The 17842-nt window shown below is 44.6% G+C and overlaps 1 protein-coding gene across 1 annotated transcript in view; it reads right to left on the bottom strand.

Moving 5' to 3' along the window:
* Positions 1-9482: 9482 nt before the first annotated feature.
* The window catches only part of C22H1orf21 (chromosome 22 C1orf21 homolog), a 197071-nt gene continuing 188711 nt past the window's right edge, over positions 9483-17842 (bottom strand). Inside the window, exon 6 of the mRNA XM_033092717.1 lies at positions 9483-10283. Coding sequence (XP_032948608.1) covers positions 10245-10283 — 39 coding nt within the window. The 3' untranslated portion in view covers positions 9483-10244. The remainder of the gene's footprint in view (positions 10284-17842) is intronic.

Below are 17842 nucleotides of genomic sequence, written 5' to 3'. Positions count from 1 at the left end.
TGATTCTAACGTGCAGCCTGGTTGAGAACCCCCAGGGGAGACACACTCTACATGAACCAATGAGGCTGCTTTGCCCAAGCGACACCGTCTTTTATTTTGTGGGTCTGTGTGGTGGGGTGGGGGTTCTCAATCCCTACCCACCCCTACCATTTTCCCACTGTTAATACCATTTGTTTGAGTCAAAAAACTCTTTGGGGAACCAAGCTCTGGAAGGAGAGTCACTGGCAGGCACTTCTCGTCTGATGTTTGGAACTGGCCGAATAACTGAGTCTTAGGAAATCCCTGCCTCCAGCACCGGGAGTACCTCAGTTATCCTCTAGGTTCACTCTAGCCCTGCCACATTTCTTCCTCAACATCTTCTAGAATGCAGACCGTGGTTTCTGAGACCTTGTGGGAAGTGGTCATGGATAAGTCTCAGGGGTTGTTTGTGAGGTCGCAGGTGGGCCAAGCAGCCCTGGAGGGAGTACTGTTTTTACTGATAAGGTACGTTAGGATCAGGGAGGTTAAGTATCTCATCCCGTTGTTCCAGGTCCCCCAGCTGAGAGAGAGAGAGAGAGAGAGAGAGAGAGAGAGAGAGAGAGAGAGAGAGAACACGTGTACAAGCACACACGAGATTAAAAAGGCTCACGGCACCATTTTTTATCATTTCTTATTGTCACTTCATCAAGTCTGTGAATTCGTGCATTTGCAGAAGCTGATGGGACCACGTGGGCTGTGTCTGAAAGCTGGAGGTGATGAAAACAAGGTTGGGGGCTTTCCAAGTGGGTGCCTGACATAGTGCATGTCCTGCAAACACAGAAGAATTGAAAAGAAGGGAAAGGAGAAGCCCTCGTGTCCACAGATGAGGGAAGAAAGGAGAAGGGCAGAGGGACAAGGATACAAGATCTTTCCTGGCCATTCATAACCGACCCCTCCCTGAGATCCAGGAAAGGAAGAAAGGCATTAAAAAAAAACCCACAACAAAGCCAGGTCAACTGTTAAAAATTATTTAATAGAAAGTCCAATGTCAAAATGTAACAATAAACAAAAATACACATGTATAAATATGTATATATAATTAGACCTGTACACTTTCTCAGACCCTTTTCAAAATGGAACAGAATTATCATTACATCTTGGTGATCAAACCAAAAGACTATTCAAAGAGCGTGGACCCATGGGTGCTGTGGAGAATAGCACTGCTGACATGCTTTGAGCGTTCAAAGAATTCCACTCATGAGGGAGTGGGGGATATTGCCCGTTGCCTTTTCTGGAGACTCAGAACGGGACTGTGAGCAACCCCACGGCTCTGCAGCTGTATCCACTACCGTCTAAGGACTGCTCTCCTGTCCGATGGGGTTTTGAATTATTTAAATTTATGTTGTTCGGGAGTTTGCTTGCCCTCTTCCCAGATGAGGAGCTCCTGGGGACTTTGGCTAAAGACCTCCCATTCCGCAGGCCACCTGTGAGCACAGCGGTTTGGGATGGATGCCATCAAGGTGTGCTGGTCTGCTCTTAACACAGTGGTGTCCAAAGTGGGTGTGCCATACCAGGGGGTAACTGAGGTCCCCCTTAGGGGCTCAGCGAGAAAATACCAGAAACTCTGACTATAAGATTTTGTATCTTATTCTTTTAAAATGTCTATGTTGTGTACTTTTTATAATGCGCCTACTATATTAGTACAGAAATATGTGAATATAGGCTTTACATAAATTAATAAACATACAGCGGGGGTGCATCTCACAGTTTTTTGCTGATAGGTAGGTGTGATTGACACAGATGGGCGCCCATGGCTTTACAGAATTCCTGTGCACGCAGCGCGCTGGGGAGGCCACCCTGCTGGGCTCCCATGTCCACCTGAGGAAGCCTTTGCAGGTGCTCAAAAGGGCCATCCCCAAGACAGCGCGCAGACCTGATGTCTGCTAATCCTGCCACTAGATTTTCCTCGAATGTAAGGCCCCATTCCTAAGTAAAACACAAATGCCCTTGGGAGGAGCAAATACACAGCCATTGACAACAGGCCACCGTTTTGATCTTTTCCTGGTAATGGAGTAGGCATTGGACCCGGGCAGACAACAGGGAGACTCTGCTCTAAGGCAAACCTGGCTAAATTCCACGACCAGCCTCACCTCCCAAGAGGAACTTCCAGGGTCTTACTTTGAAAGTAGGCCTGTGTGTGTGTGAGGCCAACTGTTCTGTCAGTTTTCAGCACAATTGCCGCAGACCGAATTCTAATAAAAAAACGACTAGGCTTAGGGATATTCAAGTGGGAACCACAAGATACAGAGTTAGAAATTCCTCAGCAAACAGCCGGAGGAATATCTGGGAAAAGAGTGGGTGTTTGAGCTAAAATCTTTCCAAGGGTCCAGAAGGCTGGAGTTGCTGTTAGATACGCCAGGCTGTACCCAGGAGGGCAGGTATGGGGAGCTTGCAGAAGAGGTCAGCCCCAAGGAGCTTTCAGGGCCCTGTGAGATCCCCGAGCCACTCCCCTTCCGCCCCAAATTCCTCCAACCTTTCAGGGAGATGATGTCACTTGTTTAAGCCTTTTCTAGAAACCATGCTGCCCGACAGCTAGTATTTTGATTCATCTCATTCTTTCCTTCTCCTTAATAAAGTTTCTAATTAGTTGTCTGGTGGGGAGAGGGTTGTGAAAAAACCCAGTGCTCTGAACTCTGAACAGGTGCTTTGGAAAACCTGAAAGGCACTGCGAGTTGTCTCCACAGAGACTCCGTTTGTCTCTGAGGCTTCCCTCATGTCCGAAGAGCACAGAACTCCAGGTTTCGGCAACCTTCCCTGTCCTCGGGAGGTCCGTGGCAGCTGTCTAGGCTTGAGGGTATTTCCCATGTGCAAACAATCCTGTGCTTTTAAAAAAATTTAATGTCCCTTTTGGTGGGACTCTGGTGTATACTCCAGACCCAGAAGAGGCTCGGCCACCAGGTGTGACCTAACCCAGGGAAAGGCTGTTCAAGGGCAGCCGCCTTTGGTGGACTGAATGAGGGTGTCACACATTAAGTCGGGAAGCCCTCTGCTGCTTCCCGTGTATTCATCTTGGGGTGCACCCTCATCCCGGGGTGTAGGCCAGCCGATTCCCAAGAGGTATTTTTAACCTTGGTGGCTCTACAGACAGCTCAGGATGACCTAGAGCTGTTCCTTATATGTCTCTAAACCAGACCCAGCCCAGGTGAAAGTCCTTGAATTCAAACAGCTTTTGGTGAGAGGCTGAGGAGGTCGGGTGGGGGTGGGAGATACATGGGGATAAGTCAATCTCAGCAAGGAACTGCTCTTCCACAGACAGGAGGCAAATCCTGGCCCCTTTACCTCCCTGGGTGACCTCAGCAGTGACCTCTGCTTCAGAGGGCAGAGGACCACCCCCGGCTAAGTCCATGGAGCCCTCTGGGATGGGTGGCTGACTCTTCTGGCCTTATCCCTCTCTCTCTCAACTCCCAGCTCCATCTGCTTTCCTGCATGCGGGCCCTGATACCACAATGCCCCTCCTTTGGGCTGCGTCCATGCTGTCCCCTCAGCCTGCAAGGCCCTTTGCAACGCTCTCCCTCAGTCCTCTGATAAACGTGGGCTTTGATGTCACCTCTTTCAGGAAGCCCCCTGCCTCCCAAAGCTGGGCGGCTGCCACTCTGAGATGCTCCCACAGCACCCAGTGGTTATCCCACAGGTGTTTCCGATATTCTCTCCCGGGACGTGAGTCCTCAAGTGCAGGAGCTGCATTTGTTTCAGTCATGTATTGCTGGCGATTAGCTCAGTGCCTTGAGTATACTCGGTGTCCTATAAATACTCTGTCACCTGAATGTGTCCTTAACATTGGGGGAGGCAATGCTAACAATGCTGCGTTTGGGACAGCCTCAGTGAAGGGCCCCAACCGCACACACTGGTGTTGGAGCGTCCCAGTGGAGCTGCTGGAATGCCACACTGGGTGAGTGGGAGAGTGTGTGAGAAATGTTGTGGTTGTATATAGCTGGACCTGGCATGCATCCTGCGGGATGAGTCCTTTATGTGCCTGGGGTGGGGAAAGGATGCCAGCACAACATCCAGGCTAGAGGCCCAGGTGAAGCAAACATGCCGCTGGCAGGGCATCCTGGTACAGGGCGGGCACCAGGGGAGACAACCAGTGGGCTTCCATCCTCCTATGGGGGTCTAACTTAGACTTGAGCAAGAATGAGCAGTAGCTTTTCCTGTTTTGTATTAGTATAGTAACGCTAATACTTTCCTAGACATTATCTGAGAGATTACAAAACAGGTGAAATACAGCTCTTCCTTAAACAACTATTTCCATGACCAAGTAGTTATAATTTCTCTCTCTTTCTTTCCCCGCCCCGTTCCCCCACCTCCCACCCCCGCAAGGAAAGAAAGAGATCTAAATTTAGAGTCCTAATAAGACAGCTGCCTGGTTCTGCTCCAGGAAAATAAATGCAATTTTTTAAAAATGAATTTGCATCTTGCTTAACAAAAAAGCTGGGTTGAAATCTATTGTGAAACCGTCCTTTTCCCACTTGACTGTCAAGAGAGAACATTCCCGAAGGTCTGGACTGAAATGTCAAGAAACTGGAAGCTGTTCTGGCACTTCTGGGTGTAGGCCAAGTGGCCCCCCTAGGTTCCACAGCTATTTTTAACCCTAGGGACCCTAAGGCTGTTCTGGCTGAGTTTATGGTGTTCTTTTTACTGCCTCTAAGTTTTACTCAATCAAGTTCAAAGCCTCGGGCTAAAAATAACCCCTGGAAAGGGAAGAAGGGAGAATTCAGGGTACAGTGGGAAGATAGCATTAGAATGAGGCTTTTGGTTTAGGAGTGAATCTTGCTGAAATAAAGCAACTTCTCTGACTTCCACGAGACAAGAGCCATTTCCTATATTATCTTGTACAAATTTGACAGCTGCCAGGTTAGAGGCAGGATCTTGGGGGCAGTTTTCATGGAAAAACTGGTCATTGCATCCTCCCTACACAAGGAAATTCTTTTGATTCCTTCAAGCTAAGTAAGTGAGGGCGGGGGCGGGTCTCCTCTAGCAGCACCTTTAACAGTTGCTATGGAGACAGGAGTCATCTTTAGAGGATGTGTCTTTAGGAGCCAGGAGGAACTCGGGGGTATTCTTGAGCTCTTCTGACCTTGGGACAAGTTATTTAAATGACTATCCAAGTCACTATATACGGATCCCAAACATTTAAGGTTTAGAAAGAGATTCACATCTAGTTTCACGGCTTAAACCAGCCTGGAAAATACAACCCTCCCCACCCCCCACCCCAGTTCAAAGATCAAAAAGAGACATCAAACCCTTACCCACAAGAAAGGATTTCCAGTCAATGGCCCAAGCTTTCCCTCCACCTTTGGAGATAAGATTCTCCCAAACTTCTGTGCAAGGTTAAGGCTTTTTCACCTTAAAAAGATGCAGGCTGCAGTGAAACCAGCCTTGGGACCCAGGAAAGAGATCACAGACTCAGATGCCTATCTAGCGACAGAAGTACCAGGTTCCTTTCTCAGATGCCGTAAGGGTTCCAAGGAGGGAGACAGGTACCTAAATTCCCAGAGCCTTTTCCTTCTGGGCACTCACGTGCTGTTAGCCAGAGGCCTCTCCCGATTTGTGTGTAGCTCATCAGATATGAGGAGGCCAAGTAAAACACACTGTCTGGAGAAACCAAGGTGGTGATGAGCCTAACAGAGTCTGGAAGGTAGATGCCCCCAAAGGGTAGTTTTCACAGTGTTGCAAAGGGCATAGGGATAATAAAACAATTGGGAAAATACGTGAATGACATCTTGCCTTCTTTCAACATGGGCATTTATGTTGGAGAGATGTATTCTACACGTAAGATCCACTACTTAGAACATGGAGGTAACAGATTCAGTGCACAGGATTATTGTGAGGGTGACACGAGACAGTTATAAAATGCTTATTAGCACAGTTATCTGGCACAGAGTGAGTATAAATAACAAACATTAGTTCCTTTTCCTCTTTGCCCAAGATTACATTAGATCCCAGATAAGGTACCAGAGTCTCCTGAAAAATATGGCATGGCTAGTTTGTCGCAAAAGTAAATATATTCACCTACAACCATTTTCTGCCCTAGTTTTTTGCCCCTTTGCCAGAGATATACAAAAAGGTGACTGAAATCAAAGACATTTTTTTTTCCCCCTTGGAAAAAAATACATCCATTCATTGGCAAAAGGCAGTTCCTAAACCTCATTCATGAAATTCCAAAGGTTTATTGCAGGGACATTTGCAGTGTGAACGCCAGTGGCCTCACTCAGGTTTACCCAGGCGCATGAGGGTCTGGTAATCCATCCGTGACATTAAGAAGCCAAAGTTCCTGCTTCAAGCCACCTTTTCATGATGTCCTTAAAGACATTTCCCTCCCCCACCATGACTTATTTTTCTACTGGGGTTTAAGCAACTTAAAAAGTTTAATTTCTGAGAGGTACAAAGAAATAAAGCTCTGAGAATGCCTTCCACGGAGAAAAACATGGAAAGCAGATTTTACGTAAAATTATAGAGTGCAATCTAATACTTGGTTTTAATAAGGGAGTTGGGCGGAGGAAGGAGAGAGCCTTAGAAACCAATTGTTTTGTCTTTCATAACGAACATCGTAGAGTCCGGGAGTCCGAGATTCAGAGTCAGTACTTTCCTGGATTAAGAATTGGATAGATTTTCTTCCTAGAAGGCTGACATATTTAACCGAGTTTCTTTTCTAAAACTAGTAGAGATGGAATGCTCTTTGAAACTCTTGCCCGATGTCTAAACAGGACTTGTAATCAATATGCCAACTTGCATCTCAGGCTCCTGAGGTAAAATGCATAAGAGGTATAATCTCTGTTTTTAGCAGGCTTTTATGGGAGAGTCTGGTCCTAAGAGAAAAAAAAAATGTCTCAGTGAGGGTGAGGGAAGGACAAAGTTATAACTCAAATGGGATGGTATCACGTTAGACCAAAAAGTGGGTGCCATCATCCCTGGGCCTGCTCCTGGGGCCTGTGATGTTGTAGGCGTGGCCACTCCTGACCCTGGGGGAGCCCCTGACCCTGAGGTGCTTCCTTGCCTTACAGGAGGAAGCGGGCAGAGGACTAAAGAACCACGGCTACTCTTCAGTCAGGTCATCTCTTATTCGAGTCATCCAAAGCCCAGTCTCAGACCTTGGGCACTGCCGAGGGAGAGAGACCTGCCTTCCCGCAGGCCCATGGCTGGCCACTGCTGTTTCTGAGGGCTGCCCTAGTTTCCTTGTCTCTGGGCTTCATACCTGCTTTGTCCCTGAATAGACTATAACACCACTCTATGCTCCAGCCTGGGGCTAGGAGGCATCATTGAGGTAAAAACCTCTTTCAAGGTTCTCTGCCAGCAACAAACACGTATTCAATTATGACAGCAGAACTCCGTGATCCTGAATCTCTGCCAACCAAAAGAAAGCCGTGTATATTCTGCTGAACTTTTACAACTCTACAACTCGGAGCACACAAGGCCTGTGTAATCCAGCTGTAAATCTTGCTGACAGTCGGCCCCACCCACGGGCCACTAGGCAGCTGGATTTTGAACTGCACCCGGCACACAGCCATTCTATCAACTCTGCTAAATGCTTCTCAGTCCATTTCTCATCCTTTTTTTACCTCCATCCACCAGGCCGTTTCCCTCCCTCCCTCCTTCCATCTCCCTGAACCTCAGAGATCACAGCCAGCGGGAGCACTAGTTCTGGATTATTCTTTTCATTGTATCTGAGACAATCTGCTTAGTGTTCAGATACACGGGAGTGAAAAAGGCAAAATATTTTTGCTTGAGGCCCTTTCAGAAAGCATAAGAAAATTAAGTACAAACACAAATCACTTGACAATTTTATGATTAAAACCAACCAATGGAAAACAGATCGTTTTGAGTGTTGCTATTATAATCAAACATTTCATACCAACCCCCTTCACCACCCCATTTCTTAGATCTATTTCTAGAGGTATCACATGTGTCTGCAGATGAAATCACTTTTGTACCTCAAAGAGGTCTCCAACTGTTAAAACCGGAAGACACAACTCCAGATGAAAAGCCACTGGTTCCCGGGAACCAGTTTTTGGTTTTATGAAACAAAAGTCAGGTTCTCAAGACACACTTGGTTCTCTGTATATATGTGTATCACGTCAAAATGTTGAACACGACTATAAGAACAATGATACGAGCACGTTTCACCTTCAGGTAGGTGAGAACTTTCTGGCAACATACACGCTGAGACAGTAGAAGTCAAGGAGTCAAATGGAAGACATTTACTGTTTGCTTCGTAAGAATAAGAAATCCTGGGAACAGGTTATCCGCTTAAACAGTGCACAAGTCCTCAGTGGACACGTCTGAGGTGGGCCTTACTGGTTCGTTTACAGTGGGAGAAAACCATTTTATTCGCTTGGCCAAAAACCATACAAAGGGAGGACACTTAAAACTCTAGGCGACTTGACTCTCCCAGCATTTTCCTGCTTGAAGCAGGATAACAAGCCTTACATTTTGGCTTCATCTCTTTTTATGTAACAACCAGAGCTGCTCCCCAAAATAGCTGCTGCTGGCTGAAAGAATGGAGGGCTGTTGTTCCTAACATTTAAGCCCATTTTCTATAGCACGTGACCGAGTCTCCTTCCTCTCACTGTTGTGCCCTGGGTCGAAAAGGAGACGAGGAGTCTTGCCATGAGCTATGTGGATGGATTTTACAGCCCAGGCGCATCTTCTCAACAAGAACAAATTGAGCTTCTTTTTGTCATCTGTGGCAGGTGATCTCTTGACTACCCAGAACATACTAACCAGCCACCTTTGGAGGGTGGCAGTGCACCCGACAGCAAGGCCCTTCACAGTCACAAGCCCCAAAGAGAGAAACACACAGTGCTCCTTCCGTGTTTTTGTGGGACAAATCCAAACCCGGACTGGTGCCCTCCCCAGAAAGTAACAAAGAGAACCCCCCAGTCAAAGCTATCAAATGCGTTAAAAAAATACAAAAGTTATTTTCTCCTTTTGACTGCTATTTACTTGTGACAACATTTGTTAAAAATATTACTTCTGTCTTTGGGAAGAGGTCATTCTCTTCATATAATAATATGGAAAAATAAACTCTACCAAACCCAGTTAACATTCCCCAAGACTGCCCCTGGGGCTTTAGTTTTCGCATCTCCAAGTATCATCACCAGTGTCAATGTGCTACGTTTTCCAGTGGGCGAATACCTCTCCCTGTACTGTCCAGTGCTGCAAGGGACAGGAAAGGAAAGTGGCAAGGCTCCTGCACCATTCTGAAGGGAGAGAATTAGGAAGTAGGGTGTGGTTTGTTTGCTAACAAAATGAAAGCTAACAGGGAGGTCGCAAGCCCTCCTAAAAACTCGTGGGATGTCCCTTCATCTCTTCTGACCACTTAGAGCCCAGCTAATGCTTGGTAGATTACTCATGGGATGGTAGGGAGCCACTGAGGTCAATTACGGGTGTCCCAGCAAAGGAGGGCTGTCTTCCGCACCCAGGAGCATCATAAAACACTGAACTGGATGAATGGGAGAAGACAAGGATCCATAAAAACAGTAAAATGTTTATTTTCTTAGAAAAAAAAGTGGGGAAGAGGAATTCGAAATGATTGTGATCACACACTTCCGTCTGCATCTGAGCAAAGCCAGTGTTGCAAGCTTAATCCTTGATTAAGGTACCTAGTAAATGAAACGACCTGCTGCTTGCTCCTGTGTCACTTCCAGGAGTCATGTCCCAACATGCTTTCAATCGAGAATAGCTTCTCTACTTCTTCGTAGCACAGAAAAAAGGCTTGCCATAGCAACCATCCCATCTCCAAAGCGCGACATTGCCAGTGAGAAGCAAGGCTCCAGACCGCGGATGGCTCGGGAGAGCCAGGGAGGAAGAAAGGGAGAGGGAAGGAGATACTTAGAAGCAGAACGGGTCTAGAATAGAAGTTTGATATGAGATCACCACTACCCCATCTTTAGAGAAAATAGGTTGGAGAGCCTCTGTAAAACCAACAATATCTTTAAGGTGAAATTGCAGAGTTTTGCTGCATACCTGGACACAAGAGAAGTGAAAGTTGCAACAAGTTTGAACTAGCAGCAACAAAGAAAGTTCGTAACAGTTTTTTGTTTGTTTTGTTTTTAGCAATATTCCTTTGCAAGTTCATTAAGAAACACTGTAATTTAATGGGGCATACAATACGGAACGATCTTCTTTTAGTGCTGTTCCTTGAAGAGGACGGACCTTTGCAAAGATTTCAACTGGGGTGTAACCTATTTACACAGTAGTAGCTCCTGGTTTGAGTGGTAGAATTGGTGCTATGTGATATCCTCTTCTTCAGAACAGTAATCTCGACCCTGGAGGGGAAAACAATACCATGTGAATGAGAAATTCAAAGCAGGCCTGAGACAGTTACTCACCATCAATTTTCTCTCAGTATATGTCTCCTTGCAATCAGGACCCAGAATTCATCAGTGACTACTGGGCACAGGTAAGAAAGTCATAAACAGTATGTGTTGGTTGATTTATAAACTGTATATTGACATATATATATATATATATATATATATATGTATATATATATATATATATGCCTTGAGATAGGCGTGGGAATTTTACCAAGCTCCCAATAAGCCCTTATTTTATACTGGCAAGAACATATACAAGGCACATACAAGACTCAGCCATTCACCAAGAAATGACCAAATGGACGATCCATTCGGAAGACCAATTTCTCATGAACAAGACACAAGTCCCTTTCAGCTGGGGCTAGGGATACTCATTTCTTATAGCTATGTCTCCATGCCTGGAATTTATTACTTTTCAGAGGGGGACGGTACATCCAGGGATGTCTTCGTTTTAAGCCACTCTCAATTAAAACAGGATAAAAAAAACCCCAAACAAACAAGGAGTCACTGAATATAACATATTTTGGGACTATGTTTGGTATGTGTGGGATGCAAAAGTGCTTCTGATTCATTCACTAACGAAATAGATTAGTTGAAGTTTTAAGGACTCTAGACCATTGTTACTTTTGAACATATTCCATCTTCTCTCCTGTAAAATATATACACTATGAAGGCATGTGTAGGACTGGGATATAAGCTCCACGTCTGACCTGGCTGGGTTGCCTTGCTCCAAACACATGGCTTGGTGGTCTGTAATCCCTGACAGGTGGCATAGGAACAAAATATCTGCGCGCGTCACAATGTCAAAGACAGGGGCTTTGTAAAAAGTCACAGATTAATATTATTTGCATCCTTTGACCTTTTTAAAAAATATACAATATGCGTTTCAATTTTGTTGTGTGTGTTTTTTTAAATAGTCCTTTAAAAACAGAATTTTCTAAATAACTCGAACTTATTCCTAAAAGGATCTTAAAACTTAAGGAATATAATAATTTTGCATAAAACTATTTCTCAAGAGTATTGATGTTTCTTTGTCACAATATCTGTATATTGACAAGATTTCACCTTTTCCTAATGTTTAAGCATTATAATGTTATCATACCATCTAGCTGGGGGGAATCCTGACTCTGTGACTTTCTAGCTCTGAGATCTTGCTTAAGTTACCTCTCTGTGTCTCAGTTTCCTCACCTGTAAAATGATGATAACAACAGTACCTACTTTACATGGTTGCTGAAAAGTCAGTTAATAGTAGTGAAGTGATTAAATAGAGCCTGGCACATAATTGATACATGTTGTACATGTGTGTACACACATGTGCACGTGTGTTTGACAAATTAAAAAAATGCTACCACACCATGAAGTCTTCAGGGGTTGCCTGTGCCCATGTTAAATGGCCCCAGATTGCTTGTTCTTTTTGAAGGTGAATTCACTCATTAGCATGTTTTGGTTTCTTCCATCATCAGATTGTCATCTGTCACCCCTGCTGCTCGCAGTGTCTGAGTGCAGTGTCATCTGCAGCCTTGTTTTACTTGTTGCATGAAATGTCTCCTGGGCTGAGAAACTGGGTAACTTATCTTCCTGAGAAGACAGTTGCCCTGAGCAGTCATCCCACGTGGACAGTCTCCCTGGTGACACCGCCCACGCAGATGCCATCACTAGCCTTGGCCCAGACCACTCAGGAGACACTCTCTGAGCCCCATATTGGAGAGTTAGGAAGGAGACCCTCATGGACGCTGACCGTTGGGACCTTATTCTCTAACGTGGGAAATGAGACACACGCAAATATATCAACACAATGCTGGAAACATATCAGGTGACGCTTTCCACATATCTCAACTCACGAGTAGACCTGCAAATGGACGCTAGGTGTTTCGCTGGAAAGGAAACGTGGGCTCATGGAGGTTTTTTGTTGTTGTTGTTAGAAAAGGAAAGAGGACATTTCTAGTGTATACATGGACATACACTGTTGTGGGACATCGGGCAAATTACGGGGCTGTGGTTTCCTGGGGATAATCATGGCCTCTGTCTCAGAGGGTGGTGATCAGGATTAAATGGGAAAAATACAGTGTCTGGCAGACAGTCACTAAATATTAGCTGCTGCGATTATTACTACTATTACTGTTCAACCTCGTGTTTGTTCAGTGCCCTGGCAGAGGAATAGGGATCTCCCATCTCGTGGCTGTCAGGTGAGTGAGGACTGTGGTTATAAATTATGGTCCAACAGGTGTCAGGGAGCCCTCCCTCCCCCCTCAGCCTTGCACCTAAGACAGGCCAGACTTCATGTGCTACAATAAAGCTGCTAGGGCAGACACCTAAGTCCCTTCCCCACTTCTATCTAAATGAGGTCTCAAATCAAAGAAAGGCCCAGCTGGCCAACGTGGGGTTCGGAGGGCACCTCATCCACAAGGAAGATTTGGATGGATGCAATGACAGACAGACAGATAGACACACACACACACACACACACACACACACACGTGAACTAGTGTGTTCACTGATAAGCAGTGACTCCAATTCTGTACGTGAGTGAAGGGTTGTGTAGCCCAAGGTGAATTTCCGACCCTCCAACTTCACTGTTACCATAAGACAGCACTCTCTTTTGCGGGACAAATAAACAAACACGCTGTTTAATCTCAAGACTGCAACTTTCATTTCTCAAGCATTGGCTCTGCTGAAATGATTATCATTATTATAGAAGGAGAAGAAAAACCGCATTCGTTGCTTTGCAGACATTGTTTCACTGGTATTCACACCAGCCCTGCAAGGAGGGAGCGGTGCCTGTGACCACCCGGTGGGGAACCTTCAGAGAAGCCCAAGCCCCCGGGGTAATCCTTGCATTTTTGTTGGTATTATTGTTGTTTTGTTGTAACTGTAGTTAGTTGGTAACTACATTCAAATTCCAATCAGTGTCATTTTTGTTATTATCACCTGTCAGCAGCTCTGAGAATCAAATATTTTATGAGCAGAAAACTTGGAAATCACAAACATCCAGCGTAAGCGCTCCCATATGGCTGGTGTCATTTTAAGAAAGGGGGACCTAGGAGCGGGCCCCATCTCAGCATCGCCCATTGGCCCTACCCGGCAGGGCAGGGAGCTTGCTTCCAGAATATGACTTTAGGTCTCATTTAAATTTTTAAAGAACTGTGCTAAAAAGAGAACCTAAAAACCTTCAGCTGTCAGAAGGCAGGAAGTGGGAGTGAGCTGGGTTGGGGAGTAACAGAGCAATTCTCTTCGCTGCAGCACGCACTTTCCCCTTAGAGGGACGACCAAATGGAAGTCTTTGTGAAGACGCTTTGCGCAGGCGGAATTAGGAACTGTTGGACATAATCCCACCCTTGTGTAAAGGACACACTGAGAGCTACAGAGAGCAAAGCCCGACAAGGACCCCACAGACTGGGGGAACGGAAATGCCTGCTGATGCTGAGTGTTGTCGGATAACCCACAGGGGCATTTTGGTGCAGACACACACAAACATCTCCGCAAGCTTTTGCTTTCGGAGATTTTTGGTGCAGACACACACCTTCACTCTGAATAGGTTTTCTATGTACTCTTCGGTCGTCTCTGTTATTTTCCTGGCAACTTAAAGGAGTTTACAAGCCGGGCACCTCAGGGCCTGGGTGCTAATCCTTCCTCCTCCTTCCTGGCAGGCTCCCTGTGACCCCAGCCCCCCACTCATCCATTGCTCCCTTTTTCAGGACCTCTGCTCAAATGTCATCTCATTGTCTTTCCTGAACACCCTATATCTAATAGTGCTTCTTACTCTGCTTCAATTGTATTTACATTACTTATTATTACCTGACATTATTAATATATTAATTCACTTCTTTGTTGGTTGTCTTTATTGGTTGTCCCCATTGCACAGAAACATCGAGTGGGCGGAGACTGTTTTGTGCACTGCTCCATCCCTAGGACTTAGACTAGCGTCAGCAACATGTTTGATGCTCAATAAATGTTTGTTGAACAAATGAAAGGATGAAAACTATCTAGAGAGTTCTGAAGTTTGGGAGTTGGAGGGGGACCTAGAGGGTTTCCTCTCTGATCTTGCAGCTAACATAGGCTGGGCCTCCATTTACGACATTCCATACAGGGAAACTTCACTATCCGGCTGGAAAGCATCAGATACATTTCCAAGCTGCCCACGAAACTGTTCGACAGCAGATCCCCAACCCCTTCCTCTCACAGAATGGCTTAGTCTGGGCCTTTGAAACCAGAGGATGGGTCTTCCCACACTGACAGCATCCCTTGGTCCATTCCCTGCGTGGTCTCCATCTGGGTCTCCCTCCTCTGTACGTGTGTCAGTTTTTCCATGTATTTTTTGTTTTAAATGGATCCACTAAAAATCTCCAAAACAGAATAAGATATCCCAGAAATGTAGCCTGAGATATGTAAGAATTAAGTATCTGACAAAGGGAATAACAGAAACAACAGATTCCAAAAAGATCAATGTGCTAAATCTTTGCAATAATACAACAGTATATAAAACTGAACTTCTGTCAAAGGGAGATAACTCTTAGCCTCAAAAGAACAGAAAAAGATCACAAGGAAAAATAAAAGATATGAGCACATTTGATTATGTAAAACTGAAGCTTTGCATGTAAAAAAAATATTACAACAAAATAAAAAGACTAACCTCATCATGGGAAAAATACCCGCAGCATACCATGTATAAATGATAAAAGTTATACGAGAAGCTCATACCAATAAAAAAAGAACAGTGAGAGGATCCCAATAAGAGGGAAGAACACAAAGTGGAAACTCATTCCAAACAAAATAAAGCCATAAACACCAAATAGAAAAATGGTCTGCTTCGGTAATCAAAAAGGACAAATTAAAATGAGACATTATTTAAAAATAGCCACACGCAATTCGTGGGAGTGCACAGTGAAGTGTGACTCTCCTATAGTGTTGGCCTTGGCGTAAAATGGTTCGACTGCTTTGAAAAGTATTTTGGTAACATGTATTGTGAGTCATCAAAATGTTCATACCTTTTATTAGAGCAATTGTAGCAATCAGTATCACAGACAAACCTTCAACTATACATTTTTAAAAATATATATGCATTGGATCCCTGGGGCTGGAAGTAGGCATGGGGACTGATTATAAGCAGGCAGAAGGGATCTTACTGAGTTGATGGAAATGTTCTAAAACGGGAGTGTGGTGATGGTTGTGGCATTCAGTCAATTTACTAAAATTCACTGAATTGTACATGTCAAACGAGTATAAATTTTATGGTATAACTTATACCGCCATAAAGTTGTTAAAAGTATATGTACAAATATTTTCATTGTAACATTTTTATTAGGCATGAAAAAAAAAATCAAACATCTGCCACCCCCGCCACTGAAAAAAAAAAAAGATTTCTAAGGTATGGCTGCTGTACTCTCTGCTACCACACAAAAACAACCAACAGGCCCAATCACTCACAATGTCCCAAACAGGCAGATCCTTTGTGTATACCACAGTAATTTCACACATCTTGTTCTCTTCTCCCTTCCCAGCCTTCTCTATGTGGCTATTTCAAGTTTGCGATCTTGTTCCAACATCCTGTCTTTAAGTGAAATTTCCCCCAGTTGTTCTAGGGTGAATTGGTCTCTTCCTCTCTCAGTGATACTTCCATCTCATCACCATGTGTTATAGTAACTTTAGCCTAAATCGTCTTTTTGATACCTAATGGAATCCTTGTGTAGCCCATATTACAAATGGTTACGAATACTAAGCTGTTTGGAGAGAGGCAGGTGCTGTGTGTGCGTGTGTGTGTGTGTGTGTATGTGTGTGTGTGTAAGGATGAATGTGTTGAATGACGTTCATTATATAGGAAGTGGCCCGGGACATTCATAGGTAAAGCAAACTGTCAATATTTGGGAAAAAGCAGCCCTCTTTAACAATACAACTGATAAAAAGTAATTTTTGAGCAAAAGTATTAGCACAGACTGGTTACTAGTATAGTCTGGAACTTAGAGGCACAGAAGAGCTGCAAGGAGTGGGAATAAAGGTTGATAACAATCTCACTGTCCATTATGCATCCTTGTTATTTATATAAATAATACCAGTGTGAACCACACAGGAACCATGTCTGATTATCTTTCCATAATATTCAATCAGCCATCTTAAACTCAGTCTTTTGCTGTTGTCACAAAGTTCTGTATTAAAGAACCTCACAGGTATCACAGTAGAGTCAGATAACTAAACATTACAGTCAAGACTCTCATGTTTGGAGAAAGCAAACATGCATTTTGTAATGAAGGCTTACCACAGAAGTTTGGTTAAGTGAGGCTTATTTCTATCTGGAAATGTGAGTTGTTATACTCGTCATAAATAGGCTCTTGTGGGTTGACTGACTGACTGACAAGAATTCACCCTCCTCTTAACCTCTCTGAATGATGCCGGGAACATCGATGAGTGTCTGGCCCGCACATTATTTTGATTCTCCTACCTCCTGTCTGTTCCCTTTCCATGATTCACCTTCCTCTTCTCTCTTCCCAACTGTGGGGTTCCTGGGTCTCAGTTTCTTGACTTAATTACGACTCCTCGACGCTGCACTGTGGGACTGACCGGCATTCTAAGCACCAAAGGGCATCTTCATTGAGGAAACACAACTGCCACATCTGAATTTTGGTGCAGAAATTTAATGGGCGGTCTCCCTTCTCTGCCCATCTATACCTTCCCCCCAATATTTTCCTCCATGTATCACCACCCAGAGGTAACCTCAGATCCAAGTTTCGATGGGAACGAGGACATTTAAGCTCTGACCCTGAACAAGGAGTACAAGACAGAAGAGCCTCACTCCCGGCTTGAGCGTGTGTGAATGACAAGCTAGAATCCAGAACAAACATGACCAGGAGGAGGCGGGAAAAAGGTGGAAAAGTGGAATGAAGGGCACTCCAAGGGGCTGCTGTTTCATTCTCCTCCTGGAGGGCGATGGGCCAAAAGCAGGCACTCTACCCGCTCAGGCCCGGGCCTGTCAGAGCCTCTTCAGTCAGGAAGCATTTCAGCAGCATTTTCCTTTACAGTCCAACAACAATTTATAACACCGTTTTGAGGAAATGCCGAAGAAAAGCAAAAATAATTACCTGTGCTGTTAAAGTCTTACTTCATTAGAAAAATCAGTTGGGACATTAATGGCTGTCTCCTTTCTGATGAACTTTATTTTACTTAGGCCCACACGTTATTATTTCAGTTGGAAAAAGATCTCCTTTATAATGAGCAGTAGGAGGAGTGTGACAGCCTCTGACTGTTTCTTTGACCGTATATAGGAATGATCACCATGATACCAACGGCAGTGGTAGCAATCCAGTATATTAGGCTTTCCATTTCCAAGAAATAAGTATTAACTAAACAGCTTTAACTGTCCCCCATGAAGTGTTTATTACACCCAAATCCTCATTCTACCAACAAAAGGAGGATATTTTCGAAGCTTTAAAGCACCTATTTCTCAAGTTTTATCTGATGTTGGCCCTCAGGTGACTTAAAATATACTCCTTCCCCATGAGGAGGTGAATGGGATTGAG

Source organism: Rhinolophus ferrumequinum, chromosome 22 (assembly GCF_004115265.2).
Source record: "Rhinolophus ferrumequinum isolate MPI-CBG mRhiFer1 chromosome 22, mRhiFer1_v1.p, whole genome shotgun sequence".
In the NCBI taxonomy this organism is placed as follows: Eukaryota; Metazoa; Chordata; class Mammalia; order Chiroptera; family Rhinolophidae; genus Rhinolophus; species Rhinolophus ferrumequinum.
This window is presented reverse-complemented; position numbering and strand designations above follow the sequence as displayed.